We start from the raw sequence: 27,880 nt of genomic DNA, 5'->3' as shown, positions 1-27,880 counted from the left end.
TGTGGTTGGAACTGGCTCCTGAATGATGGCTTAACTGTAACTTTAAAATAATGCTCTTTCCTCGATCTTTTAGCTAACGACCCTGTCTCATCATTCAGCATTTTAAACATCTCCATTGGTTACCATGTGACCATAATTTCCACAAAAAGATTCTGATTCAATTTCTCCCTAATATCTTCCTGTTGAAATTTGATTGCAGTCTAATATATACTTGTTGTGCAGAACAGAACAGAATATTCCAGGTGCAGTCTAGCAAGATCGAAGAATGTGGTGCTGGAAAAGCATAGCCGGTCAGGCAGCATCCGAGAAGCAGGAAAATCGACATTTCGAACATAAACCCTTCATCAGGAGTCCTAATGAAGGGTTTACGTTCAAAACATCGATTCTCCTGCTCTTCAGATGCTGCCTGACTGGCTGTGCTTTTCTAGCACCACACTCTTGACTCTAATGTCCAGCATCTGCAGTCCTCACCTTCCTCTATATATTCAACAGTGGTCATGCCAAAGATATAGCAAATTCCCGACTTGCCACAAATCATTGCACATAAAATTTGGGGTTAATGTTGGGAAGATTACCTACTCCAATCGGTTTGTTTTGCATTCCGAATGCGCCAATGATGCAGACAAAATGTTGACTCCTGTATCTGCAATGTTATTGTCATTCAGCCTAACAACCAAGAAGAAAAAAACAATCAAGGAGTGGGAAATCTCTCCGATTAACATAGCATAAACTTCACCTTACAGAAACTCCATCCAATTGCTTCTCATTGACACACTGAGGCATGGGCAGATAGAACAGTGTTGTGCAGTATTAGAAAACAGATTGAAATCTTGCATAACTATTCTGACTGAATTAGTTGGTGACCAGTGAACACATATTTCAAACAGTAGATTAATTGCTTGAATGGTGAAAAATGAGAGGTGTACAGTTCCTATCATATATTTTACTCAGTAAATTGCTGTTACTCGTTCACTGACTGAAAGGCTATTGACAGTACAACCCAGCACAACTCTGAAAAGAGGAATTTGATATATACCTGAAGGAGAAAACACGTGATAGCTTGGAGGGGAATAGGATGAAGTGTGTAGGCCATTTAAGGAGCCAGTGCAGACATAATTGGTCAGATGGCCTTATTATGTACCACACATTTTATGACCTGGAAATAGAATATATATTTTAATTACATTACTGGACACATGGGATTCAGGGAGAGCTTGCCAGTTGGATACAAAATTGGCTTAACAGCAGGAGACAAAGTGGAGGGTTGTTTTTTCAAATTTGGAGGCCTGTCACCACCGATGTTCCACGTGGATCGGTTCTGGCTTGTCTTTTGTTTGTCAATTATAGAAACGATTTGGATGAAAATACAGAAGGCATGTTTAGTAAGTTTGCAAATGATATTAAAATTGGTGGCACAGTAAAGAAGAAGATTTTCTAAGGGATTTTGACAAAATGGGTCAATGAGTTGAGAAATGGCAGATGGAGTTCAATCTAGATAAATGCATTTTGATACAACAAACTTGGGGAGAGGTTAATCAGTTAATGGGAGGGCTTTGGGCAGTGTTCTACAACAGAGGGAGCTAAGGATTCAGGTACATAATTCTTTGAAGTTTGCATTGGTGAGGCCTCTTCTGGAATACTGTGTCCAGTTATAGTCACTTAGGTAAAAGAAGAATATTATTAAGGTGGAGAAGGTTCAGAAAAGGTTTACCAGGAAGCTGTTGATATGGAAGGTTTGAGTTATAAGGAGAGGCTGGATAGAGTGGGATTTTTTCCCACTGGAGCATAAGGTGACCTCATAGGGTTATAAAATCATCAGTGGTATAAAAAGACTTAATGGTAGGTGTCTTTTCCCGAAGATGGGGGATTTCAAGACTAGGGGCACATTTTTAAGGTGAGAGGAGACAGAGTTAAAAAAGTCACAAGAAGAAATTTTTTTAAACTCAGAGGGTAGTTCCTGAGGAAGTGGTGGATATAGGTGCAAATAGTGGCAGATGGAGTTTAATTCAGGTAAATGCGAGTTGCTGCATTTTGGGAAAGCAAATCTTAGCAGGACTTATACACTTAATGGTAAGGTCCTAGGGAATGTTGCTGAACAAAGAGGCCTTGGAGTGCAGGTTCATAGCTCCTTGAAAGTGGAGTTGCAGGTAGATAGGATAGTGAAGAAGGCGTTTGTTATGCTTTCCTTTATTGGTCAGAGTATTGAGTACAGGAGTTGGGAGGTCATGTTGCGGCTGTACCAGACCTTGGTTAGGCCACTGTTGGAATATTGTGTGCAGTTCTGGTCTCCATCCTATTGGAAAGATGTTGTGAAAATTGAAAGGGTTCAGAAAAGATGTACAAAGATGTTGCAAGGGCTGGAGGATTTGAGCTATAGGGAGAGGTTGAACAGGCTGGGGCTGTTTTCCCTGGAGCATTGGGGGCTGTGGGGTGACCTTATAGAGGTTTACAAAATTATGAGGGGCATGGATAGGCTAAATAGACAAAGTCTTTTCCCTGGGGTTGGGTAGTCCAGAACTAGAGGGCATAGGTTTAGGGTGAGAGGGGAAAGATATAAAAGAGACCTAAGGGGCAACTTTTTCATGCAGAGGGTGATATGTGTATAGAATGAGCTGCCAGAGGATGTGGTGGAGGCTGGTACAATTTCAACATTTAAGAGGCATTTGGATGGGTATATGAATAGGAAGGGTTTGGAGGATTATGGGCTGGGTGCTGGCAGGTGGGACGAGGTTGGGTTGGGATATCTGGTCGGCATGGACAGGTTGGACCGAAGGGTCTGTTTCCGTGCTGTACATCTCTATGACTCTATGACTCTAAAAGATATTTCAATAAATACATGAGAAGGAAAGATTCGGAGGGATATGGGCCTGGGGCAGGCAGGTGGGACTAGTTTAGTTTGGGATTACGTTCAGCATGGACTGGAAAGGGTCTGTTTCCATGTGATTGGACTCATTGACATGTTGAACGCAAGACAGAAAATTGATTGTCTTATATCCAATTTTTTTAAACATTTGTGCAATTATATTCCATTGAACTCATCCATATCTAATCCAGCAAAGAGTAAAAGCAATGGTTAATTGTGAGGCATTATTGCCCTGCTTGGATAACACAACAAAGAAAAAGACTTATAGACATCAATCAATCAATAAATTCCTGCATCTCTGATGTATTTAACAATACACAAGCCATGTTTTCAGTTCCAAGCAGAATGGATAATAGTTCATCCCAACAGTCATGTAAAATATGTGGTGATGAGCTGCCCAATCTCCCTGCTGCTGGGGTGAATGGTGAAATTTGTGCTGCCACAAAGGGCAGATCATGCCTCCTGTAAATCACAGACTGTTGAACCTCTATTTCAAACCCACCCTGACCCTCACCCGGAACAGTTTCAGATACATGAATGGCAGCCTTGCTGTGTTAGCATCGTATTCTGCATTGAACTAGGTACAGCATTCACTTACTATTTATCGAGTGAATGGTTGGGTCAAATACAATATCAGATTAGCTTTGGTTTGTAAAATTAAACTACAAAGGATGATATTCATCTCTGCAATGGTACAAATGGGAACAGAGGTTGGGTTCAACAGTTTGATTTGCCACCTGATCTCCATTGCTATTCTCTGTCAGTGAACTGTGTTCAGTCACACACCAGGTCTGTTCATTTAATTGAGGGCCTCTTAGGATTAGTGTTCAAACCTTTGCCAACTTTTCGTTTAATTTATTATTTCATCAATTTTGATTTGTAGCAGTGAACTGCAATGAGCTGGAAATGATCTTTGGATTGTGGACAGCAACTTGTGTTTCAACAAAACAAACAAACAAGCTGCTGTTTGTTCGCGAGGTGGGGCCTCACAGTTAATGGCAGGTTAACTCTTGATCAATAGGATCCTGTAGATGTTTCAGCACGGTGGGAGAGCAGCACATTGAACCAGATAAGAAATGTTTGGGAATTGATCAGGCCAGTACCTGGGAATTGTTGTGAACAAGCCTGGGATAGAACATAAAATCAAAAGAACTGTGGATACTGGACATAAGAAACAAAAACAAAAATTGAGGGAAAAGCGCAGCAGGTCTGGCAGCATCTGTGGATAGATATATTTTGGTCCAATGAGCTTTCCTCAGAACAGCAATTTCCATTTGTTTCTGGGAGAGAACGAGATGGTCAAACATAGGCATAGATCACGGTTTAAGTTGGTTTTTGGGACTTTGCTTTTGAGAGAATGAACTTAGCTATTGACGTTACAGCATGAAGATGTAAATGCTCCCTGCCTAACCTTCCACTTTATTTCAGAATTTCAGTCCTCAGAGTGAATTCAAAGGTGGCACAGATCAATATCTTCAGAAAATTAACAAAGAAACCATCAAATATACATTGAGAATAAGATATGAAAACCACTTAATCTGACCAGTTTTGTTACTTTATTTTAATTATCCCTTCACTGTGTTTATTTGTCTGTCTGTCTGTCTTTTGTGTGAATTGCCCGGAAAACAAGGTTATTGGTTTCAAACTTTGTTGTTTAACTTTGCTCTGCTTAAGTTCCTATATTGGTAATAAATTGTTTTTTTTTTGTTGTTTCAGTTATTAACCTACCGTCTAGGTTTCATTATCAACAGAGTCTGTGATTGGTTATAAAGTCTGGTTAGGAATTGTTGAGGTTAAAATCTTTGAAGGTTTTCATTTTACTCTGTTGTGAACGCAGAGGTACGATGATTTGGCTCGGTTCTTTGTTTCCTTTTCACAGCACTAGTAAAAGACTCTGCCAGACTCCTTGTGGCTTTTGAATGTCTCACAGTGTAAGACCAACTAAGTTAGCCTGGTGCTTTTTTGTTAAAGTTAGAGCACTCAGTATCAAGATCAATGTGGTAGTAGAGTTAAAAATAAATAAAAAGCATGGAAAACTCCTTGACTCTCAGAAAAAAAACGAATAGTAATAGTGATTCAGCTACTATAGTGACAAGTGGCTCAACAGTTAGCACTGTTTCCTCACAGCACCAGGGATCTGGGTTTGATTCCACCCCTGGGTGACTGTCTGTGTGGAGTTTGCACATTCGCCCAGTGTCTGCGGGGGTTGCCTCTGGGTAATCCGGTTTCCTCCCACAGTCAACTATGTGCAGGTTAGATGGACTGATCGTGCTAAATTGCCCATAGTTTCCAGGGATGTGCAGACTAGATGGGTTATAGAGTCATAGAGATGTACAACAAGGAAACAGAGCCTTTGGTTCAACTCATCCATGCCGACCAGATATCCTTAATTAATCTAATCAAATTTGCCAGCATTTGGCCGATATCCCTCTAAATGATTCCTATTCATATACCCATCCAGATGCCTTTTAAATGTTGTAATTGCACCAGCCTCCACCACTTCCTCTGGCAGCTCATTCCATACCCACACCATCCTTTGTGTGAAGAAGTTGCCCCTTAAGTACCTTTTAAATCTTTCCCCTCTCACTCCCAGATCCCAAGGAAAAGACCTTGCCTATTTACCCTAAACATGTTCCTCATGACTTTATAAACTCTATATATAAGGTCACCCTCAGCCTTCAATGCTCCAGGGAAAACAGTCCCAGTCCATTCAGCCTCTCCCTATAGGTCAAACGCTCCAACCCTGGCAACATCCTTCTAAATCTTTTCTGTAGCCTTTCATGTGCCTTGGGAAATGCAGGGATAGGGGAGGGGTCTGGATGGGATGCACTTCAGAGGGTTGATGCAGACTAGATGGTCCAAATGACTGTTTTCTGCTCTGTAGAGATTCTATGATTCTATAAAATTCATATCAGGTGGAATTTAAAAGAGAAAATCAATGGGTCATTGCTGACATGTTATCTAACTTCACCCGGATCAAACATACCTTAGAACTTTGCACTTGTGGATTGCAGGGGCCAATCGTTTGATCCCCTCCTCCTGAATATAACATTTCTCCAAATTCAACTCCATCACTGATTCACAAAGTTGTACAACATGAGACATTACAAAACAGTCCATTGGGTTCAATCTCAGTGCATTCTTTGGATTGGGATCCCCAAAGTTCAAACGTTCCACAGATCCAATGGTCTTCTGAACTAAAGCTCTATTCTGAGACTCCGACAAATAATGGAATGTGTTCATCAGTTTCCTCTTTCCAGTGACTCTGTCCATGTTTTTGATTTCTGCCTGAACATTGGCCTGCAGACAGTCTATCACCTGACAGGTCGTGTGATGAGACAGCAGACCCAGGAACGGTTCCAGATTTCGGGATGAAGTGGGTGTTGAAAGACCAACTAAAAATCGAATAAAAATCTCAAACCGACCATCATCCTTCTTAAAAGCACAGTGAAGCATTTCCACCACGTTCTGATGCTTTGGACTCAAATACTGAGCCAGGGCGGCCATGAATTCCTGGATGGTAAGGTGGAGAAATGTGTACACAATGTTTTTAGCTGTGTCATCCCTTTCCAAGATCTCCATCATGAATCCTGAAATGAATTTGCTGGACTCCAGCTGATGCTGAATGAAGTGATTCTCATTAAAAACAATTCTCCTTTTCGAAACTCCCTGGTAAGCCAACTCCCCGAGTCGCTGTAAAACCATCCGCTGGTCCTCAACATCTCGCTTGTGGTTGTCCAAGAGATTGGAAAGGTAGATGGAGAAAAGTTGAGTGATGGTTTTGGGAAGAGGTTGCTTGCACTTCAGCTGTGTAAAGAGCGGGCCTAAGGTTGAGCAAATGATCCAGCAATATGAAGGGTTGTAGCACATGGTGTACAGGATCTCATTCTCCTCGACGTGTTTGAAGACATTGGTAGCAAGTTGCTCACTGCCAAAAAACTTTCTGAAAAACTCTTTTCTTTCATCAGCAAGAAAGCCCAGGATCTCAGGCCAAAGGTTGACATTGGCCTTTTCCAATGAGTCAAGGGCAGTCGGCCGGCTGGTAACCAGCACAGAACAACCTCTGAGCAGCTGTTGCTGTACCAGGGAGTGCACCATTTCAAAAACTTCACATCTGCAGTCAGGCGCAACACAGTGATTCGCAGAGACATCACCAGCCACGCGGCCAGTGAAATCAATCTGGTGTTTGTACTCAGCTAATCCATCAAAAACCAAGAGAAGATATTCAGGTTTCATCCAGATATCTTCAATTATCTTTTCTAAATAAGGGTACTGATCCAATACCATTTCAGTCAGAGAAACGGCTCTGTTGATGGCATTAAGATTTCGAAATGTGAAATGTAGAACAAATTGGAACTGAGGATAGATGTTTCCTGCTGCCCATTCATGGACCATCCTCTGCACCATTGTTGTCTTACCAATGCCAGCCACTCCGCTAACCACCGTGGTGCCAGACAGGCTGGAGTGACCAAAACTGCTCCTGAATAATTGATCAATCCGGATTTTTTCAAGTTCACTGGTGACGTACTTCCGCTGCCATTCTTCATGTTCTCTGCCTCTGGAAAGGAGCTCATGTTCCACTAGTCTCCGTTCACGCAGAGTAGAAATAATGATAAGCTCTGTATATCGATCAGTGAGGGAAATGGTCGTTATTTTGCTGTCTCCTTTGATGGTGTGTTTGACCACATGCTCGGTTTGGTGGAGGAGGTGTTGCTTGTGTTGATCTTGTATACCTTTCATGACAATGATCAAAATTATGTTGGCATTGTTCTTATTTGTTAATTAACTACATTAAAACAATTAACGAGAAGCAAGGAGTTTTTGAGTTGGGTAGCAATACAAAATATGTGAATCAAATCCAAACTTTACTATGCCATGCTAGAAATTAATCTTGCTGAATAAATACTGAATTATAGTAGATTTTACATTATAACAGACAAGCCCCTCCACTCTATCGTCATCTCCATCTCCATTTGAGGAGAATTTAACATTGGAACATCTGAGAAGCCAAATATTATCACATTGTTCACTTATTATTTACTGTATTCATTTTTGTTTTGTCTGTTGTCCCTAGTGGAGATAGTATCAGAGTGTTTATAAGATTGATGTCTGCTTCAATCTCAGACAATTTATACCTAATGTAAACATATGGCCCACTGGCTGAATAGGGACTGTGCATAACACTCACTTTTTCAATGCTTACTGTTGGGAACAGGATGACAAACCATTGATACAATTAAATGTGCTATGTGAACCATAATTATAAAATAACACTGTCGATGTATAAGGATCACATTGGGATCTTCCACCAATTTTATCAACTCATTGTCCATTTCAGTGCGAAAGCTGAAGCCTCTCATTGTACAGTCTAAGATTGTATGTGAATGGACTCCCTATCTATTCTGAATCTTCGTGTGAATCTACCTATACCCAGCTTGACCCCATATTTGATTTCATGTTTTAACAAGTCCGAGACATAGATGAAGCAAATCTTATCTCGATATGAGCCTAAATATGTTTCCAAGTCAACTAATTGCCAGGCCAGACAATTGAGTACAGTCTTTGACACAGCCACCTGACGTCAGTAAGATTTCAGCAAATATGGGCTCTTCACAAATCCAATGTTTCAGCACTGTGTGTAGAAATGTGTTTCTGGGATATGTGACTTATTGAAAAACAATTCCTTATCTAGTCCTCGTTGATCAATTAGGTCAATCTAATATCATTGTAGCCCTATTTGTGCCTTCATTCAATGCCCAAACAACATGTGTGCAATCTGATACCAACATATGCAGTTGGTAGAAATATGACACTTGGATGTTTAAAGATTCTGTTTCTATACGTGACCCATATCCTCACCTTCTTTAGGTCAATGTGTGTTTCAAGTCATTGCCCAGGGTGGAGCCGACATATGAATCAAGACCTTCTTCAACCAGTACATACATATCAGTTCAGTCTGTCCACACTATGGGACCACACTCTAACTTCTGTATTCACCAGATCTGACTTCATCAGTAACTAGTCTAGATCCAAATGTGAGCCTATAAATGACATCATCTTTACTCAGTCTGTCATGTATTTGATTCAAGCTTTAACTGGGTCTGGAACTCTATGTGACTCCAGCCCAATATAGACTTTGGAGACTCTGAGACTCTGGTGATATTGAGGTTTACATTTGCATAAAGGCACCATAAGGCCTAGTATTGACAGTAAAAGCAAGACTTCTTTTCAGATCCTGATGTGACTGAAGGGAAAAGAAATAATGGCCTGACAAAGTACCAGGGAAGATTTTGAAACCAACTGACTTGCAAAACTGATTGTGACCTTGTGGTTCAGCATCTAAAACTGGAAAGTTGGGCACAGTCTGCTCCAGAGCAGCTGGGAAAATCAAAATGACCATTCAGCAATTTCCAACAAAGCTCAATATCACACATGTGGCATATAATTTGTGGCAGATAGAACACTGTCCATGCCCAAGTTCCAGTTCATTTGCTTCGTGTTGTAACTTTGATTGCATTTTATAGAAACAGTTCATGGTAGTAATTTGGAGGGTTTGTTTCCTTTCAGTGATGAAATGTGAGACACAAATAAAATGTTAGAACTTAATTAATGCAGTACAGTTTTATGATTAACGATTACTTTTATTTTGACTTACCTTTGAGGTGATCTGATAGCTCTCCTTCCATCTCTCCGACGCGTGCATTATAAAGCAAGTCAAAACCTGGGAAAGATGTTTCATTTCATTAGTCGTGTGTAGCAGCCTCACCCATTAAAGAGGCAAACATTTTTGATTGCTAGAAATACTTGGACTGTACAATACCTCTGCTCTGAATTTCTTTCAGAATGAGTTTCAGTTTTGGCTTTGATTCTTGCATTTTCACCAATGTTTCCCAAAATATTCGTTCTCTGCAGCCATTGGTTTTGGTCACTGTGTTCAGAAGATGTTTTGCCTCTTCCTTTCTCTGTTGATGCTCTGACAGATTACGGATATACTGGAATAAAAGAGAAGAACAGGTAAAATGGAAAGGGAAACGGGAAAAGTGAAACAATAGATGAAGGAACGGAATGGAAGAATGAATTGATGGAGGAAATGAGGGAAAAAGATGGGAAAGAAAGAAGCAAAGGAAGAACAATGGAATAAACCAGAAAAGGAAGAAATAGAAAGGAAAACAATGAAAGAGAGAAAATGATAAACAGCAGTGTCGGAATTGTGAAAAGCTGTTACATTAATGATGTTCCATTGGTGAAGAATATTCATCTCAGCACACTGATGAGACCTTCCCTCCCCTTGTGAAGAAGTACTATGAGGGAGACATTAGTAGTCGGCAAAAACAAGGGCTGCAGATGCTGGAAACCAGATTCTAGATTAGAGTGGTGCTGGAAAAGCACAGCATTTCAGGCAGCATCCGAGAAGCAGGAAAATCGATGTTTTGGGCAAAAGCCCTTCATCAGGAATAGAGGAATCTATTGGATATGACATGAAACTTGCAGTTAACAAGTTATGTGATAAACAAAACCGGACTCTACAATATTGGAAGTGGAAGTTTTGGGGTTTGGGTTTGAATCCATAACACTTGAACTATGATGCGAACATGAGATCCATGTTGTCACTTTAATAGCTAGAACCACAACACCTTCATTGAATTCCTACATTAAAAGTGGACTAGTTTCACTGCTATATCCAAAGAAACAAAAAGGAAATCCAAAATAATAAATTAGAAATTTTGTAGGAAACATTGAAAAGTTTGTAATTACCAGGATTTTATTGCAGTAAGAATTGAAAGGATATCAACGGTCATTATGATATTTGGGACAATTTGGGTAACTAGTTCTGATAACATCATGAAACTCCAATAATTGAAGTCATAAATATCCTTCAGCTCACCAACAGACACAATATTAACATCACTGCAACTGCATGAAGTTTTGCCTTTTCAACATGTGTGCTTACAAAGAACGAAGAACAAAGAGAATTTACAGTCCAGGAACAGGCCCTTCGGCCCTCCAAGCCTAAGCCGATCCAAATGTACTGTCTAAACCTGTCGCCCAATTCCGAAGCATCTGTATCCCTCTGCTCCCCACCTACTCATGCATCTGCCCAGACACATCTTAGATAAATCTACTGTGCCTGCCTCTACCACCTCTGCTGGCAACGCGCTCCAGACACCCACCACCCTCTGTGTGAAGTACTTGCCGTGTGTATCCCCCTTAACTCTTCCATCTCTCACCTTGAAAGCGTGACCTCTTGTTATTGAATCCTTCACCCTGGGTAAAAGCTTACCTCTATCCACCCTGTCTATATCCTTTATGATTTTGTAAACCTCAATCAGGATCCCCCTCAATCTCCTTTTTTCTAATGAAAATAAACCTAACCCACTCAACCTCCCTTCATAGCTAACACCTTCCAGACCAGACAATACCCTCGTAAACCTAAACTGCAACCTCTCCAAAGCGTCCACATCCTTTTGGTAATGTGGCGACCAGAACTGTACACAGTATTCTAAATGTGGCCGAACCAATGTCTTGTCCAATTTTAACATGACTTGCCAGCTGTTATATTCAATACCCCATCCAATGAAGGCAAGCATACTGTATGTCTTCTTGACCAGTCTATCCACCTATGCAGCAACCTTCAGGGTACAATGGCCCTGCACTCCTAGATCTCTCTACTCATCAACTTTTCCCAAGGCTCTTCCATTCATTGTATAATTCACTCTTGAATTAGTCTCGCCTAAATGCATCACCACACATTTGTCTGGATTGAAAACCATCTGCCACTTTTCCGCCCAACTCTCCAGTCTATCTATACCCTCCTGTATTCTCTGACAGTCCCTTATGCTTTCTGCTACTCCACCAATCTTCGTGTCATCTGCAAACTTGCTGATCATAGAAACCTTCCAGATCATTTATGTATATCACAATCAACAGTGGCCCCAACACTGACCCCTGTGGACCACCACTGGTTACCTTTCTCCATTTCAAGAAACTCCCTTCAACTACTACTCTCTGTCTCCTGTTGCTCAACCAGTTCTTTATCCACCTAGCTAGAACACCCTGCACACCATGTGACTTCACTTTCTCCATTAGTAAGGCATTTGATAAGGTTCCCCATAGTAGACTAAAGTCCATGCATACGACATCAACAGCCCTTCCTTCATCTATCAACTTGGTCACTTCCTCAAAGAACTCTAATAAGTTGGTAAGGCATGATCTCCCCCGCACAAAACCATGTTGTCTATCACTGATAAGCCCATTGTTTTCCAAATATAAATAGATCCTATCCCTCAGTACCTTCTCCAGCAACTTTCCCACCACCGATGCCAGGCTCACTGGTCTGGAGTTACCCGCAATATCCCTACTACCCTTCTTGTAAAGGGGGACAACATGAGCAACCTTCCAGTCCTCCGGCACCTCACCTGTATTTAAGGATGAGCTGAAAATGTGTTGCTGGAAAAGCGCAGCAGGTCAGGCAGCATCCAAGAAACACAAGAATCGACGTTTCGGTCATAAGCCCTTCTTCAGGGTTACTCTTCGGAGGGTCGGTATGGACTTGTTGGGCTGAAGGGCCTGTTTCCACACTGGAAGGAATCTAATCTAATCTACCAAGTCAAAAAAACTTCACAAGGGGTTGTAATTCCTCACTTTTGATGATCTGGACAGGACACTTCTTCAAGAGTCCCTCAACATTACCTGCCTCAGTGACATGAGTGGCACCTTACTGGTACTTGAACTTGAACTTCATAAGGTGACCTGTTTAAAACTTGACAACACATTTCTTATTTTTTTTAGATTCCCTACAGTGTGGAAACAGGCCCTTCGAAGGGTAACCTACCCAGACCCATTTCCCTCTGACGAACGCACCTAACCTATGGGCAATTTAACATGGCCAACTCACCTGACCTGCACATCTTTGGACTGTGGGAGGAAACCGGAGCACACCGACGCAGACACGGGGAGAAACGTGCAAACTCCCAGGCAGTTGCCTGAGGCTGGAATTGAACGTGGGGCCTTGGTGCTGTGAGGCAGCAATGCTAACCACTAAACCACCGTGCCGCCCATGACAATGTTTCACTTATTTCTAGGTCGAGCCAAACTTAGCTCTCTCAGTTCTGAATGACACAATGACCATAGTGTTCGGGCTTAAACCAAAAGCTGCATACAACATAAACTGAAGAATTCCATCATAATCGATTTGGAAACGGAACTCAATGGGTATTCCAGTGTCTCCCTTAAAACCGCTGACCCCAATCCCTCCCCACCATGGTATTTTTATTTGTGCTCTCTGCTAGAATCTTGTTGCTTGCAGAGCACACACAAGCTATTCTTCCCAGTGAAATATTCATCATGGCATTTCTTCCATCTCGCTAAAACTGATCTGTTATCCTGACATTCTCTGTCATGTGGTTTTCATCATCACATGATTTCATCCACGAACCACTAAGCCATGGGGTCCCACCTCACTAATTTCTATTTTGCTCTCAGTTCGTTATCGGTCCTTCAAGTAAACAACTTTTCATTATTTTTTTTCTTTTGAAAAAATTATTGTTTCAGTATTTTCTATTTTCTGGTGCATTTTTATTTTTGTACCCCTGACCCTTACTTTTACTGTTTTTCATATCATTAATGAGATGCACAACCTTGTTACTTTTCCTTAAACTTCCAAAGGTTCCTTCAAATACATGCCCACTTCAATCATTTTACTGATTAATAATAGAATAATGGAAAAAATCTATAATATAACTTACAGCGTAATTTCCATTGCTCAATGAATCAGTTGCTGTTAATGTCAGGGCAATGCTCTCCACCAAGTATAATATTGCATCCTCCAATCTCTCACAGTAGAATCGGGTAATCAGGTTTAACTCCCTGTCGCTGTAACTATTCAGCAATTGACTAATTCCTTTTCCATCACCGTCTGTCAGAAGAAAGTGAACAAAACATGCAATTAAAAAATCTGATGTAAAAAGCTAAAGAAATATCACACCAAAAACCTTCTACTTTCAACCATTGATACAAAATATTAATTTGCAATAAATAATTGTGCGATTTTACTTGCAGACTCTTCCTGTCTTTATGTAGCATTTTCACAAGGATTAATGGTCTCTTTCTCCTTCTACATGACAGAGTCAAAAACTTAAATTGTTTCAGTTCTCATTAGTTATTTCTAATCACTCTGCCCATAGATATTACACATTTAGGGTAGCAGGCTGAACTTGAACACACTTAAGAATTCTAACCCTGCACCATAGGAGCCCTTCATTGCTGTGTTTTATTAGTCTATATTTCTACCCAGAAGTGTTATCACACAAAAATGAGTTCTTTCCCACTGCAACTTCTTTTTTTTGTATAATGAGCAGCCACCACCAGTAAAAACTCATGTATATCCAATTGATGATTTACAAGCGCAGCCTTTTTTGGGCAATGCAATACCAAATATAAACGTGGCAGCGGACGTAGTAGGAAGAGAGGGAAGGGATAAAGTCGAAATGGAGTTGGACGGGAAATAAAGCACTGTATGCCTCTGTGGTGTTCCATCCCTCTAAAGGCATTGAGATGGACATTCTGCGCCCCATCTCCAAGGACACCCGGGCTTGAATGGAACCACAGAAGGACAGATAGTTACCTCCCTCCACAGCCACACTGCCAAGACCTGTTTACAACCAGCCTGGCCATCCAATTGATGTTATGAGCTGGTTCAGTAAACTGAATTGTGTTTCCATGTAGCAGGATCGTGAGCCTAGATGATCTCTCCTGCTGCCACAGATCATGTATGAGGGGATAAAACAACTGTTTTTATTCATAGGTGGTCTGCCCAGTGGCCAAGCACCAAATACCATTCATCTGCAAGTTGTGCTCAGGCTATGCAGTCTCCTGAGATGCCTGCCATGCTGTTTCCCATTCTGATAGCAACAGTTACTTCTCAGCCTTTCCTGAAATTGTAACATTCTATCCTGGAGGGTCTGATACTCATCAGGGAATATTGCCAGTAACACAGCTGATCTTTGAACTTTACCTTTTCCATTTCTTCCTTTCATTGAAGTACATTGTATTTGTCCCACATTTACTCCATCCGTCATAATTTTGCATTTGTTCACAAGCTAAACAAAAGAATATGTACCATTGTTGTTAGACTGATCAAAATGCTGGCGGAATTTTGTTGCTGCTGCTATTCAACAAATGGAAGCAAACTACATTCTAATAACAGCAAATAGATCGTGTTGATATCAAAACACTAAAAATATTTAACTGTATTGATTAAGATGAAGAGTCATCTAGACTCGAAACGTTAGCTTGTTCTCCCTCTGTGAATGCTATCTGACCCGCTGTGATCTCCAGCATTTGTTGTTTTCAGTTCCGATTCCAGCATCTGCAGTCATTTGTTCCCGCACCTTGATTAAGATCTCAGAGTGTTACCTTCTGGTTATATGATTGTCGTAGAGATCGACAGCACAGAAGAAGGTGATTCCGATTTATCCCCTTTTGCACACCTCTCTCAGTGACAGGTTGAGCAGATTAATATTTAACTGACACTGTCAACACCCAGCACAGTCAAGGCTTCCTGTGACCCGGCATGAAACGGTCTCACTCAGTGGGAGCTTCCACATCAATCCCGAAGGAGCGGGCTCGGGTTTGAGGACACACCTTGAGGGGCTGAGGCAGCGGAAGGAGCTTCCGGGGCCAGACCTGGAGGGGAGTGACGTCACAATGCCAAAGTAACGTTTTGGACAGAAGGGCTGCTGATTGGGCAGTAACGGTCAGATGACTCACTCTGTTCTTACCTGAAACCTCCATTCACCTTGCCCTCCCCATCAGGTTTAAGGGCAATGGGAGTCAGGCTGGTGGGGGAGCAGTGCAGTCCTGGGATTAAGAGTGGGACCGAGACTGCTATTTCTAGAATTAATTGCATATTTAATGTTCTTTAATGAGATTCTAACTCTAGGGCCATCTAGTTTACTGTAAGTTAATTTTAATAGACATTAATTTTCAATGAAATAGTTGTGAGAAGATTAAAATGGCAGTTCACTGGGTAGTTTGCTTATCATGTTGAATGTGGGAAATAAGAGACAGTTTGAACAGTCATGCCAACCAAACCTGTGGGAACTGTCCAGTTGGAGCTTCTGTCAGATTACATGGGTCAGTTTGGGGACACACTTCGGGGCGTTCAGGAAAGTGTCATAGACAGGAGTTTTAGAGTCGTGGTCAGTACCAAGGTTCAGGCAGGTAGCTGGAAGGGACAGGCAGTTGGAGACTGGGACACCCCTGTGGCTAAACCATCTCCAACAAGTATACCGTTCTGGATATTGAGAGGAGTGGTGGGTAGGGCCCGATCAGGGGATAACAACAGCAGCTGCCAGAACAGTGCTACCACAGCTGGCACTGTTGTTCAACAGGCAGGATCAAATTACAGAAAACCAGTACTAATAGGGGTCTCCATAGGCATTTCTGTGGCTGCAAAAGGGACCAGGATGGTGCATGGTCTCCCTTGTTCCAGGGTCAAGGATGTCTGTGAGTGGGCATAGAACATTGTCAAAAGGAACAATGAGTTGAAGCTGTATAGGACATTGGATTGTTTCAGAGAATATCTCTGGGACACTTTTGGAATATTGTGTGCAATTCTGGTCTCCATCCTGTAGGAAGGATTTGTGAAACTTGAAACATTTCAGAAAAGATTTGCAGGAATGTTGCTAGGCTTGGAGGATTTGAGCTATAGGGAGAGGCTGAACAGGCTGGGGCTGTTTTCACTGGAGTGTCGGAGGCTGAGGGGTGATCTTATAGAAGTTTATAAAACCATGAAGGGGCATGGATGGGATCAATCGACAAAGTATCTTCCCTGGGGTGGGGGAGTCCAGAACTAGAGGGCATAGGTTTACGGTGAGAGGGAAAAGATAAAAAAAGGGACCTAAGGGGTAGCGTTTTCACACAGGGTGGTGCTTGCATGTAATGAGCTACCAGAGGAAGTGGTGGAGTATGGTACAACTACAGCATTTAAAATGCATCTGGAATGGGTACATGAATAAAAAGGGTTCAGAAGGATATGGACCAAGGTGCTGGCAAGTGGGACTAGATTAGGTTAGGATATCTGGTTGGCATCGATGAGTTGGACCAAAGGGTCTGTTTCCATGCTGTACATCTCTATGACTCTGAGTAGCCAAAGAGTGTGGTACAGGTTGGTATGAATAACATAGGCAACCCCTCTGGGGTTCACATCTCGGGATTATTCCATGAGCCAGTGAGGCGAGGAATAGGAAGACAGAGCAGTGAAAAACATTGCTAAAAGGCTGTCGGATGGAGGGCTAACAATATGTGGATCGTTGGAATGTCTTCCAGGGCAATTGGGACCTCATCAAGAAGGAAGGATTTAACGCAAATTGGAGAGGCACCAATATCCTGGCAGGGAGGTTTGCTGGTGTCACTCGGTAGGTGTTTAAAGCAGGGTGGGAGAAAGGGAGGACTGCAGATGCTGGAGATCAGAGTCGACTGTGGTGCTAGAAAAGCACAGCAGGTCAGGTAGCATCTGAGGAGTAAGAGAGTCAACGTTTCAGTCATGGGCTCTTTATCAGGAATGAGGCTTGCGGGCCAGGGGTCTGAGAGATAAATGGGAGAAGGCTGGGGGGGGAAAGTAACTGGAAATGTGTTCGGTAGGTGAAAGTGGCAGGGAAAGGTGATAGGATGGAGTGGATAGGTGGGAAGGAAAATGGACAGGTCAAGAGGGTGGTGCTGAGTTGGAGGCATGGGACTGGGATAAGGTGGAGGGAGAGGAAATGAGGAAACTGATCCATATTGATCCTGTGTGGTTGCAGCGTCCCAAAGTGGAAGATGAGGTGTTCTTCCTCCAGGTGTCGGGTGGTTTGGGTTTGGTGATGGAGGAGGTCCAGGACCTGCTTGTCCTTGGTGGAGTGAGAGGGGGAGTTAAAGTGTTCGGGGGGAGGTGTACGTGGGATCGATGTGGATTTCATTTATCACTCAGCCCCCCTGAACTACAAGCCTGATTCTTGATGGAGGGCTTTTGCCTGAAACATCGAGTCTCCTGCTCTTCGAATGCTGCCTGACCTGCTGTTCTTTTCCAGCAGCGCACTCTCAGTGAAGTAGAAGAACAGACAGGAAGAGGTTACTGAACACTGCAGGACTGGTGATCTGAAGTGAATTTGTTCTATTACAAGGATTATGGCACATTAAACAGATGAACTTAGGGCTTGGATTCATGCAAATAACTATGACATTGTAGCTATTACTTGGTTCAAAGGAAAAGAATGGTAGCTTAATGTTCTGTATTTTGTCATGCAAAATAGAGAGGGATGTAAAAGATGTTGTGGATTATTGATTAGGGAGAATATCACAGGTTTACTGAGGGAGGACATCTTGGAGGGCTTATCCAGTGAGGTTATATGGGTAGAGCTCAGGAATAAGAGGGCTGCAAACCTTTCAGTGGGTTTGTATTACAGGCTTCCCAACAGCCAGTGGGAGACAGAGGAACATATCCATGGAGAGTCATGGAAAAATGTGAAAACACCAGGGTTGTGGTGATGTGTGATTTTAACATTCTAGAACTTGACAAGGACTCTCTTAAGAAAAGGGGCTTTTGTGTGGCTGGGGGTAGAATGTGTTAATTGAGTCCAAGAGGATTTCTTGAAGCAATATGTCTCTAGTCCAATTGAGGAAGGGAAATACTTGACCCGGTATTAAGGAATGAGCCCAGTCACGTGATCAAAGTTTCAGTGGAAAAACATTTTGGGAACACTGACCATAATTCTGCAAGTTATACATTACTTATGTTGAGGATAAAAGTGGTTCCTGGCGAAATTGGGAGAAGCTAGCGATGGCGATATTAGTCACAAACTGGAGCATAGAGATGGGAGTAGCTGTTTGCGGATAATTTGAGACTCTTTTAAAGGCTAGTGAATTCCAGACCAGCGTTTCCTGTGAAAGTGAAGGATAATAATGGCTAGATTCAAATGCTTTGGATGACAATTGGTTAAGCTACTTTTGGAATACTGTGTGCAATTCTGGTCTCTCTCAATGTGTTGTGAAACTTCAAAGGGTGCAGTAAAGAATTACAAGGATGTTGTCAGGGTTGGAGGCTTTGAGCTACAGGGAGAAGCTGAATAAATGGAAGCTATTTTCCCTCAAGCATTGGAGGCTGAGGGGTGACTTTATAGAGTTTTATGAAATCATGAGGTACATGTATAGGGTGAATAGTCAATGTCTTTTTCCCAGGGTATGAGAGTCCAATGTCAGAAGGCATCGGTTTAAGATGAGAGAGGAAAGGTATAAAAGGGACCTAAGGGGCAACGCTTTCACACAGAGGGTGGTGCATGTCTGGAATGAACTGCCATTGGAAGGGATGTAGGATGGGACAATTACAACATTTAAAAGGCATCTGGATGGTCCATGTATAGGAAGGGTTTCGAGGGATATTGGCCAAAGCTGGAAAAGCGCAGCAAGTCAGGCAGTATCCAAGGAGCAGGAGAATCGATGTTTCGGGCATAAGCCCTTCTTCAGGAATGAGGAGGGTGTGCCAAGCAGGCTAAGATAAAAAGTATGGAGGAGAGACTTGGGGGAGGGAGGAGAGAATGCGATAGATGGAAGGAGGTTAAGGTGAGGGTGATAGGCCGGAGAGGGGGTGGGGGCAGAGTGGTCGGGAAGAAGATTGCAGGTCAAGAAGGTGGTGCTGAGTCCGAGGGCTGGGACTGAGATAAGGTGGGGGGGAGGGGAAATGAGAAAGCTGGAGAAATCTGCATTCATCCCTTGTGGTTGGAGGGTTCCTAGGTGAAAGATGAGGTGCTCTTCCTCCAGGCATCTTGTTGCCATGGTCTGGCGATGGAGGAGGCCAAGGACCTGCATGTCCTTGGCGGAGTGGGAGAGGGAATTAAGGTGTTCAGCCACAGGGCAGTTGGGTTGGTTGGTGTGGGTGAGGGAAAAGCCAGGTCCAGTTGTGGACAAAGAAGGAAATTTCTGTATGAAGCCAGAGGATGTGGGTGAGGACCTTAGTGAATAATTTGCATGGGTATTCAAAAGAAATGGACCTGGTGAATAGTGAGTCTAGACAAGGGTATGTCGATAATTCTAGGGCATGTCTATATAAAAAAAGGAGGAAGTGTTGGGCTTTTCAAAAAAACATGAGGTTACAAGTTCCCAGGAGCTGATGGTAGCTATTCTAGGGAGGAAATTGCTGGGGCCTTGTACAAAATCTTTAAATCCTCTTTAGTTACAGGAGATGTCCAAGACGACTGGAGAAAAGCCAATGTTGTTCCCTTGTTTCAGAAGGGCAACATGGATAATATGGGAAATCCAGTGAGCCTTATGTCAGTGGTAATTTAACATACCTGGTCAGTATGGATGGGTTGGACCGAAGGGCCTGTTTCCTTGCTGTACAACTCCATGACTCTATACCGCCAAGCCAAGAGATCTTGGAGAAGATTCTTAGGGCCAGGGTTTACTCCCATTTGGAAAAAAAAGGACTAATTAGTGACAGGCAGCAAGGCTTTGTGTGGAGAAGGTCATGTCTCACAAACTTGATTGAGATTTTTGAGGAAGTGGCAAAGATGCCTGAAGAGAGCAGAGTGGCAGATATTGTCTCACTGGACTTTAGCAAGACCTTTGTCAAGGTCTGTCACGGGAAGTGGATACTGGGGGTGAAGTCATATGGCCATATGACCAGTGTTGGTGCACAGGGATCAGTATTGAGACCCCTCATTTGTTTATAAATAATTTGGAGGAGAATGTCCATCGTCTGATCAGTAAGTTTGCCGATAACACAAACATTGAGGGAGCTATGGATAATGTGGAGAATTGCGAGAGGATACAGCAGGATTATAGATAATCTGGAGATTTGGGTGAAGAAATGGCAGATGGACTTTAATCTGGAAAAATATGAGCTGATATATATGGAAGGTCCAATGCATAAGGGAAGTTACACAATAATTGGCAGAACCCTTAGAAGCATTAAAGTACAGGGGCTTGAAGCATACAGGTCCACAGTTCCCAGAAAGGGACAATGTCAGTGGATGAGGTAGTCTAGAAAGCATATGGCATGCTTGCCTTCATTGTTTAGGACACAGAGTATAAAAATTGGCAAGCCATGTTGCAGAGCATAAGCAAGGTGTACAGTTGGAATATTGTGTACAGTTCTGGTCATTGCATCATGACCAGAAACATGTGAGAGCATTGGAGAGGGTACAGAAAATGTTCTCCAGGATTTTGTCTGGTTTGGGAGGTATTATCTGTGAAGGAAATTGGACATGATTGGTTTTTACTTGAACACCAGAGGCTGAAAGGTGGCCTGATAGAGATTTACAAAATTATGAAAGGCATGGATAGAATGCATAGTTTTTTTTTCCCAGGATAGAAATCTCAATTACTAGGGGACATAGATTTAAGGGTAAAGGGGGTATGATTAAAGGAGGTGAGAGGGGCAATTTCTTTTTCCACAGAGGGAACTTCCCGAGGAAGTGGTGGATGTGGGTTTAATTACAATGTTTAGAAAGAAATGAGAGAAGTACATGAATAGGAAAGGTTTGGAGAGTTGTAGGCCAGGAGCAGGCAGGTGAGACTAGTTCAGTTTGGGATTATGCTCGGCATGGACGGGTTGGACTGAAGGGTCTGTTTCCGTGCTGTATGACAATATGACTGACTCAATGTGCCTGGAATGTGCTTTCAGAGGAGGTGGTCGAAGCAGACACAATAGCAATGTCTATTGGCATTTTGACAGACATGATTGGCAGGAAATAAAAGGATACAGACAATATTATATCCAATACTGTTCACCTCCATCAACATCGACCTGGCAAAGGAAACACTTACCACACTTTTAGAAGAGACCATCACACACACCCCAACCACCATCCAATCACATTACCAATGAAAATATCATGAATCTTGTGGACCTGTACCTCACCACCCACTTCACCTTCAACAACGTAATCTACAAACAAACCAACGGCACACCCATGGGATCTCCACTGTCAGGATTCATAGCGGAAGCGGTAATGCAAAGACTACAACAAACAGCCCTACCAACCATATAAACAAAAATCTGGGTCCGCTACACAGATGACACCTTTGTCATCACAAAACAAAACAAGATAGAAGAGACATTTAACATCATCAACAACACCCTCACAGGAATAACGTTCACCAAGGAGGAAGAAACTGACAACAAACTCGCATTGCTGGACGTCACAGGCAAAAGAAAGGACAACAGAGAACTACAAACCTGCGTATACAGAAAACCGATAAACACTGACCAAATACTTAACTACACCAGCAACTATTCCAACACACACAGACGAAACTGTATCAGAACACAATTCCAAAGAGCCACCACACACTGCAGCACAGACGAACTTTGGAAAACAGAGGAGAACTACCTATACAACATATTCAAGAAGAACGGATACTCAAAAAACTACAGTCCGCAGATTCCTCAAGAACAAACCACGACAAGCAGACCAAACAAAACCAGAAACCCTAACCACCTTACCATACATCAAAGAAGTTTCAGAAATGACAGCCAGACTACTGAGACCCCTCGGAATCCTAGTAGCACACAAACCCACCAACACTCTCAAACAAAAACTAACAAACTTAAAAGACCCAGTACAACCCATGGACAAAACCAACGTCATTTACAAAATTCCATGCAAGGACTGCCACAAATACGACGTAGGACAAACAGGAAGAAAGTTAGCCACCAGGATACACGAACACCAGCTAGCCACAAAAAGACACGACCCTCTCTCCCTCGAACCCCACACACGGATGAAAAAAACCACCAATTCAACTGGGACAACACATCTATCCTGGGACAGGCTAAGCAAAAACATGCCAGAGAATTCCTAGAGGCCTGGCACTCCAACCACAACGCCATAAACAAACACATAGATCGAGATGTCGTCTTTCAACCCCTCAGAAAAAGAACAGGAAATGACATCACCACAAATGCCAGGAACCACATCCAGGACAAACATATAAATAGAAAGCAGGAGACAACAGCTTCGCTTCACTTGGAGGTCGCCACTGATGATGTTATCTAGCCAGGTAATGAAACGTCTGGATATCAAACCTACAACTCAGCGAGCAAACCTACACCCTAAACCTCAACCTGAGCTACAAACCTTCACAAACCTTGCACATACAATACTAGTCCGATTAAAACACCCCAATTAAGATTTACAAAAAAAAAACTTCTTATCTCAAAACCAGGCAGCTTTTGTTCTTCTCTGTATTTCACTCTTCTTTCCTTCTCCTTGGGGATATTGCGTCACAGGTTACTGATCAATAAAGGGACCTTTTTAAGAGAGCTATTTTGCTGGGCAGTGTGCAGATGCTGTTGCAGTTGAGAAGATGCTCCTCCCAACTGTTCAAATTTCCCTGGTCTTATACCCCTAAAGCACTGGATTGTATCATTTTTAGATTGTCAATATACCAAATTCAAACTGGATTGGAGTTTGGTATTTTTTGGGGTATAATTTAAACTGATTGGCCTAATTCGATTCTGTTTTGTCGTTTCCTGGCAACCAGCTACCCTAACTACACCAGTAGCTGGGGCACGTTACATTATCTTTTTTATTCTGTCAGGTAGTTCTGTAGCTTTTAACTCTCTTAAAAGTACAGTACATCCCACATCTTCACAACACTCACCCAAAATTAACTTGTAGGATAAATTAATTTTGTACTTATGGATGCTTCTTAAACTCACATTCAGATGCGTTGTGGCACAGCTCTGAAGTAGATGGGTTTTAAACAGAGGCCCCTGGGCTAGGGGAAGCAATGGCCTAGTGGTATTGTCACTAAACTGTTAATCCAGGGATGCTGGTCATGAGCCTGGTCCTCAAGTTCAAATTCTACTGTGGCAGCTGGGGGAGTTTGCATTCTATACAAAATCAGGAATGAAGAGTCTCACAATGACCATGTATCCATTGTTGACTTTTGGGAAAAGCCTTCCTGGTTCACTGAAGTTCTTTAGGGAAGGAAACTGTCATCCTTTCCTGGTTTGGCCTACATGTGACTCCAGACCACCTAGTCAATGTGACTCAATCACAACTGGCCTCTGGGCAATTAGGGATGTGAATTAAATGCTTCCTGAGCCAGCAAAGCCTTTCTCCTGTGAATGAATATAAAAACCCAGCCACAAGAGTCTCTAAATATTTCAATCAATCTGTTCAGACCCATCTTTAGAGAAGCTGGGTCTTAAACCCAGGACTCCTGGGCCAGAGGTAGAAGCACCGCAAGAGCCCAATTTTGCTCCTGTGTTGAATATTGGGAGTAGCAATCTAAATTTTTCACAAGTACTTAAAGGTTGAGGTGCAATGTTACTAAGCGTAATGTGCCTTCAGAGGCATATTGTGCAGTGGTAATGTCCCCATTTCTGAGTCAGGTGGCCAGAGTCCGGGTCTTGCCTGCTCCAGAGGTACGCAATAACATTTCTGAACAAGTTGCTTTGCGGAAAATAAAATGAACAGAATAGTTAGTTTTCAACCATCATTTATTGGTGCACTGTTGCTCAGAATTTGAAATGCCCATTTTTCGGATAGTGCTTTTACCTCCAAGGCAGAAACATATGGGATCCTGCTCCCAAGACCTGCTCCAGGTGGATGCTTGTTGCATAATAATAATGGAAAGTTACTCATCATCTGCGACATTCTCTGGTGTAAATTTAAAACTCCATTACAGGAGCCAGAAAACATCACACCACTGCTAGTTCAGTTGGGGAAAGCTGGGCGACATGGACAAGTTGAACCCAAAGGTCTGTTTCTGTGCTGTATGATTCGAGGACTACAAGATTAGAAGAATTTTGAGCTGAGTTCTGTTCCTCAACTAACAACCCAGAGGTCACAGACATTTCATGTGATGTCTCTTTATAAAGTTAGAAGTTTAAGCGGTAATCTGATCAAACTCTTTGGGATATTAACAGGAAAAGACAGGGTAGGTAGGGATCAACTCTTTTCACTGATTCGAGAACTAGGTGATATAGTCTGTGTATAGGACAAAAGGTGTTAGGAAGCACATCTATGCATAAGGCAGGTAGATATTTAACATCCCCTTCCACAAATAGCTGTGGATGCTGTGTCAGTTCTAATTTCAAATCTGAGGTTGATAATTTTTTGTTAAGCAGAGATATTAAGGGATCTGCGTCAAAAGCAAGTAAATGAGGTTAGGCCACAGATCAGCCATGATTGCATTGAATGGCAGAAGAGTCTTGAGGGGTTGATCGGCCTATTCCTGTTCCTATGTTTCCTTTCATTTTAGTGTTTATTGGATTGTCAGTGAAACTGTTGTCAATTTGCCCACCTCTTGACCTCAGCAGGCTTGTGAAAAGAGAAATCGCTTGAGAAACTCAGCATGTTTGGCAGATTCTGTGGAGTTAAAGCAGAGTTAACATTTCAGATCCAGTGACCCTTCATCGTAATTGATAGGAGCTAGGAAAAGGTGCAGATGTGGGGGGTGAGTCATCTCACTGCTGCAATAGGTGAAGATGGAGCTCAGAAAGAGACAGAAGAGCAGTCAGACAGATAAAGGGGACCGATAATTGTGAGGCAGGGAGAAAGGAAAAGCTGATCACGGGGCGACAGATGAAAATGGAGTTGGCTGTGCCTCCATTTTGACAGAGCGGCGAGGAGAGAAGGTGGAGTGAAGCGTGGGCTGCTGGGAAGGTAAGGGCTTCATTTATATTTGGGCAGTGGCTAAACCCGAGATACTACATGTGTAGTATCTCCCTCCCGCAGGCCCCCCCACCCCCCCCACCTCGAACCGGGAGAAAAAGATTCTGTAAGATAAAGCTTTTATTTTTTCTTTATCTTTCTTTTTCATATATTTAAGTGCATTGTTAGGTTTTAGTTAGTTGATATAAAGCTAAGCCTACAATGGCAGGGGAACTCAGACCAGGGGTTGATTGGAGTCGTTTGTTTGCAGGTAAAGGGACCTCCAGCAAGTGGGAGGCCTTGTTAGCGAGAGTTCAGGATCGATATGTTCCTGTGAGGAGGAAAGGGCAAGATTAGTAGGAATAGGGAGCCATGGATAACAAGAGATATTCAGGCTTTGACCAGCACCAAGAAAGAGGTGTGGGTCACATACAGGCAACGGGGGTTATTACAAAGGATACAGGAGTTTACTGCATATGGAAATCAGACGGGTGAAATGAGGGCTGAGAAGATTAGGGTGATTCAAAATCGGTTCCTTTAGTATATTAAAGGAAAAAGAATAACTAGAAAGGGAATAGGGCCCCTCAGGGATGAAAGCGGACATGTATGTGTAGAACCGCAGTGGATGGGCAAGGTCCTCAATGGATATTTCTCCTCTGTGTTTACTCTGGGGAAAGACATGAAGACTGGGAACTGAAGGAAGTCAGTGGTCATATCCTGGGCTCAGTCCATAATCACAGGAGAGAAGGTGCTGGGTATATTAGAATGTATGAAGGTGGATAAATTACCTGGTTCTTACAAGATATATCCAAGATCACTGCAAGAGGCTGGATGATACTTTTGGGGATGTTGGACAAACTGAGACTTTTTTCTATCGAGCATAGGAGACAGAGCGGGATTTCTTGCTGGAGTGTAAAAGAGTGTACAAGATCATGAGATGTATGTATGGGGAGAAAGCACTCAGTCTTTTTCTCAGAGTTGGGGAATCGAGGACTGGAGGGGAAAGAATAAAAGGGGACCTCAGAGGCAACCTTTTTTACACAGAGGTTGATATCCATATGGAATGAGCTGCCAGCAGGAGTTATTCAGGCAGGTCCCTGAACAACATTTAAAAGGCAATTGGACAAATACATGAACAGGAAAGGTTTAGAAAGACATGGGCCACATCCTGGGAAATGGGGTGAGTGCGGATGAATATTTTGGATGACATGGACCAGTTTGGTACAAAGGGCCTTTCTCCATGCTGTCAGCATCTATGATTCTGCGACTTCTCCATGTCAAAGATGTGGTTCTGTCAACCTGCACAGGTCCCAGTTGTATTGGTGTCTTTTTGGATTTTATGGATATTCCTTGGTCAAGTTTTATTTGGGGCTGTACCCATTGGTGCTATTCTTGCTCTTGCCAGAATTTTAAAAAACACATTAATTTCTAATTTCTATCCTTCTCTCATTGCCACCTGATCTTTCCTTGGCCTCTGTGTTTCCATTTCTGGAGAAAGATTGAACAACAATATCCATTACAAACCCACCGACTCCCACAGTTACCTGGAATACACTTCCTCACAGCCTGATTCCTGTAAAGATTCCACTCCATTCTCCCTGTAACTCCATCTTTAGCTGTTCTGGTGGTGTCACCTTCCACCCCCATGTATCCAACATGAGCTTCTTGATCCTTAACTGAGGATTCCCCTCCTCCACTCTGGTTAACAGGGATCTCACTGATATACTCAATGGATCAACAAAAGAGGCAATAAGTGTTCAGCTGAGAACTTCAAAAAGGTGGCAGCCACACTGCTTGTGGTTTATTGTCGATAACCAAATCCTCTGAGGAAAACCGAGTAGCAGTATGTCAGACATTTCTAAATGTTAAACAATAGAGCAGGAATAGTTGGGGATTTTATCTCTCAACTATCAATTTGGGAGAGAAACAGTGTGCAAGGCACTCAGAGCACAAAATCCTTGTATTATATTTCATTAACCTCTTTTGCACACAGTGAGAGGGAGAGCAATTCTCGATTTAATCTTCTGAAATGAAGTTGGTCTTGTGAATGAATTGCCAGGGAGGGACTATCTTTGAGTGGGTGACATTACTTCAGGTATACTTTGCGTAAGCATGGGACGCAATAGAGATAAGAGAGGGTAAAGATTTGATGGTTGATGGCGACAAATCTTTTCACTCACTGAGATATGTTAATTTGTTTTTATGAAAGCTTATGAATTGATGGGCTAAAATATTTCATATAAGACCCTGTTAGATCCAAGATTACAAGTTTCCTATTAATAATCCCAGGATTGTACCTCGTTAGCAGGTGCAGACATGATGGATTCAGCTTTCTCCTGCTGTTCCTTAAACATCCTGTCATATTCTGCGCCAATAT

General features: G+C 42.5%; 1 protein-coding gene across 1 annotated transcript; it reads right to left on the bottom strand.

Annotated features, from left to right (window-relative positions):
* Positions 1 to 575: 575 nt before the first annotated feature.
* LOC140454394 (NACHT, LRR and PYD domains-containing protein 3-like) lies at positions 576 to 15,338 on the bottom strand. Its single transcript, XM_072549095.1, has 7 exons — positions 15,278 to 15,338; positions 14,877 to 14,961; positions 13,609 to 13,778; positions 9,684 to 9,855; positions 9,519 to 9,584; positions 5,850 to 7,596; positions 576 to 666 (listed from the first exon to the last, which is right to left on the bottom strand). Exons 2-7 carry the CDS (start codon positions 14,938 to 14,940, stop codon positions 576 to 578), a joined length of 2,310 nt encoding a protein of 769 aa, XP_072405196.1. The 5' UTR covers positions 14,941 to 14,961; positions 15,278 to 15,338.
* Positions 15,339 to 27,880: the final 12,542 nt, after the last annotated feature.

Source organism: Chiloscyllium punctatum, chromosome 29 (genome assembly GCF_047496795.1).
Source record: "Chiloscyllium punctatum isolate Juve2018m chromosome 29, sChiPun1.3, whole genome shotgun sequence".
Lineage (NCBI taxonomy): Eukaryota > Metazoa > Chordata > Chondrichthyes > Orectolobiformes > Hemiscylliidae > Chiloscyllium > Chiloscyllium punctatum.
Note: the sequence above shows the minus strand (reverse complement) of the source record. Positions and strands in the feature narration are given on the sequence as shown.

Bases quoted from the DNA above. Each gene is read 5' to 3' on its own strand.
- LOC140454394 (XM_072549095.1), bottom strand. From the start codon at position 14,940: ATGACGGATGGAGTAAATGTGGGACAAATACAATGTACTTCAATGAAA. The intron at 9,856-13,608 runs GTAAGTTATATT...CTTTTATTCCAG, and splicing joins TGAGCAATGGAAATTACGCT to TATATCCGTAATCTGTCAGA. The intron at 7,597-9,518 runs GTAAGTCAAAAT...TTGTCATGAAAG, and splicing joins GCTATCAGATCACCTCAAAG to GTATACAAGATCAACACAAG.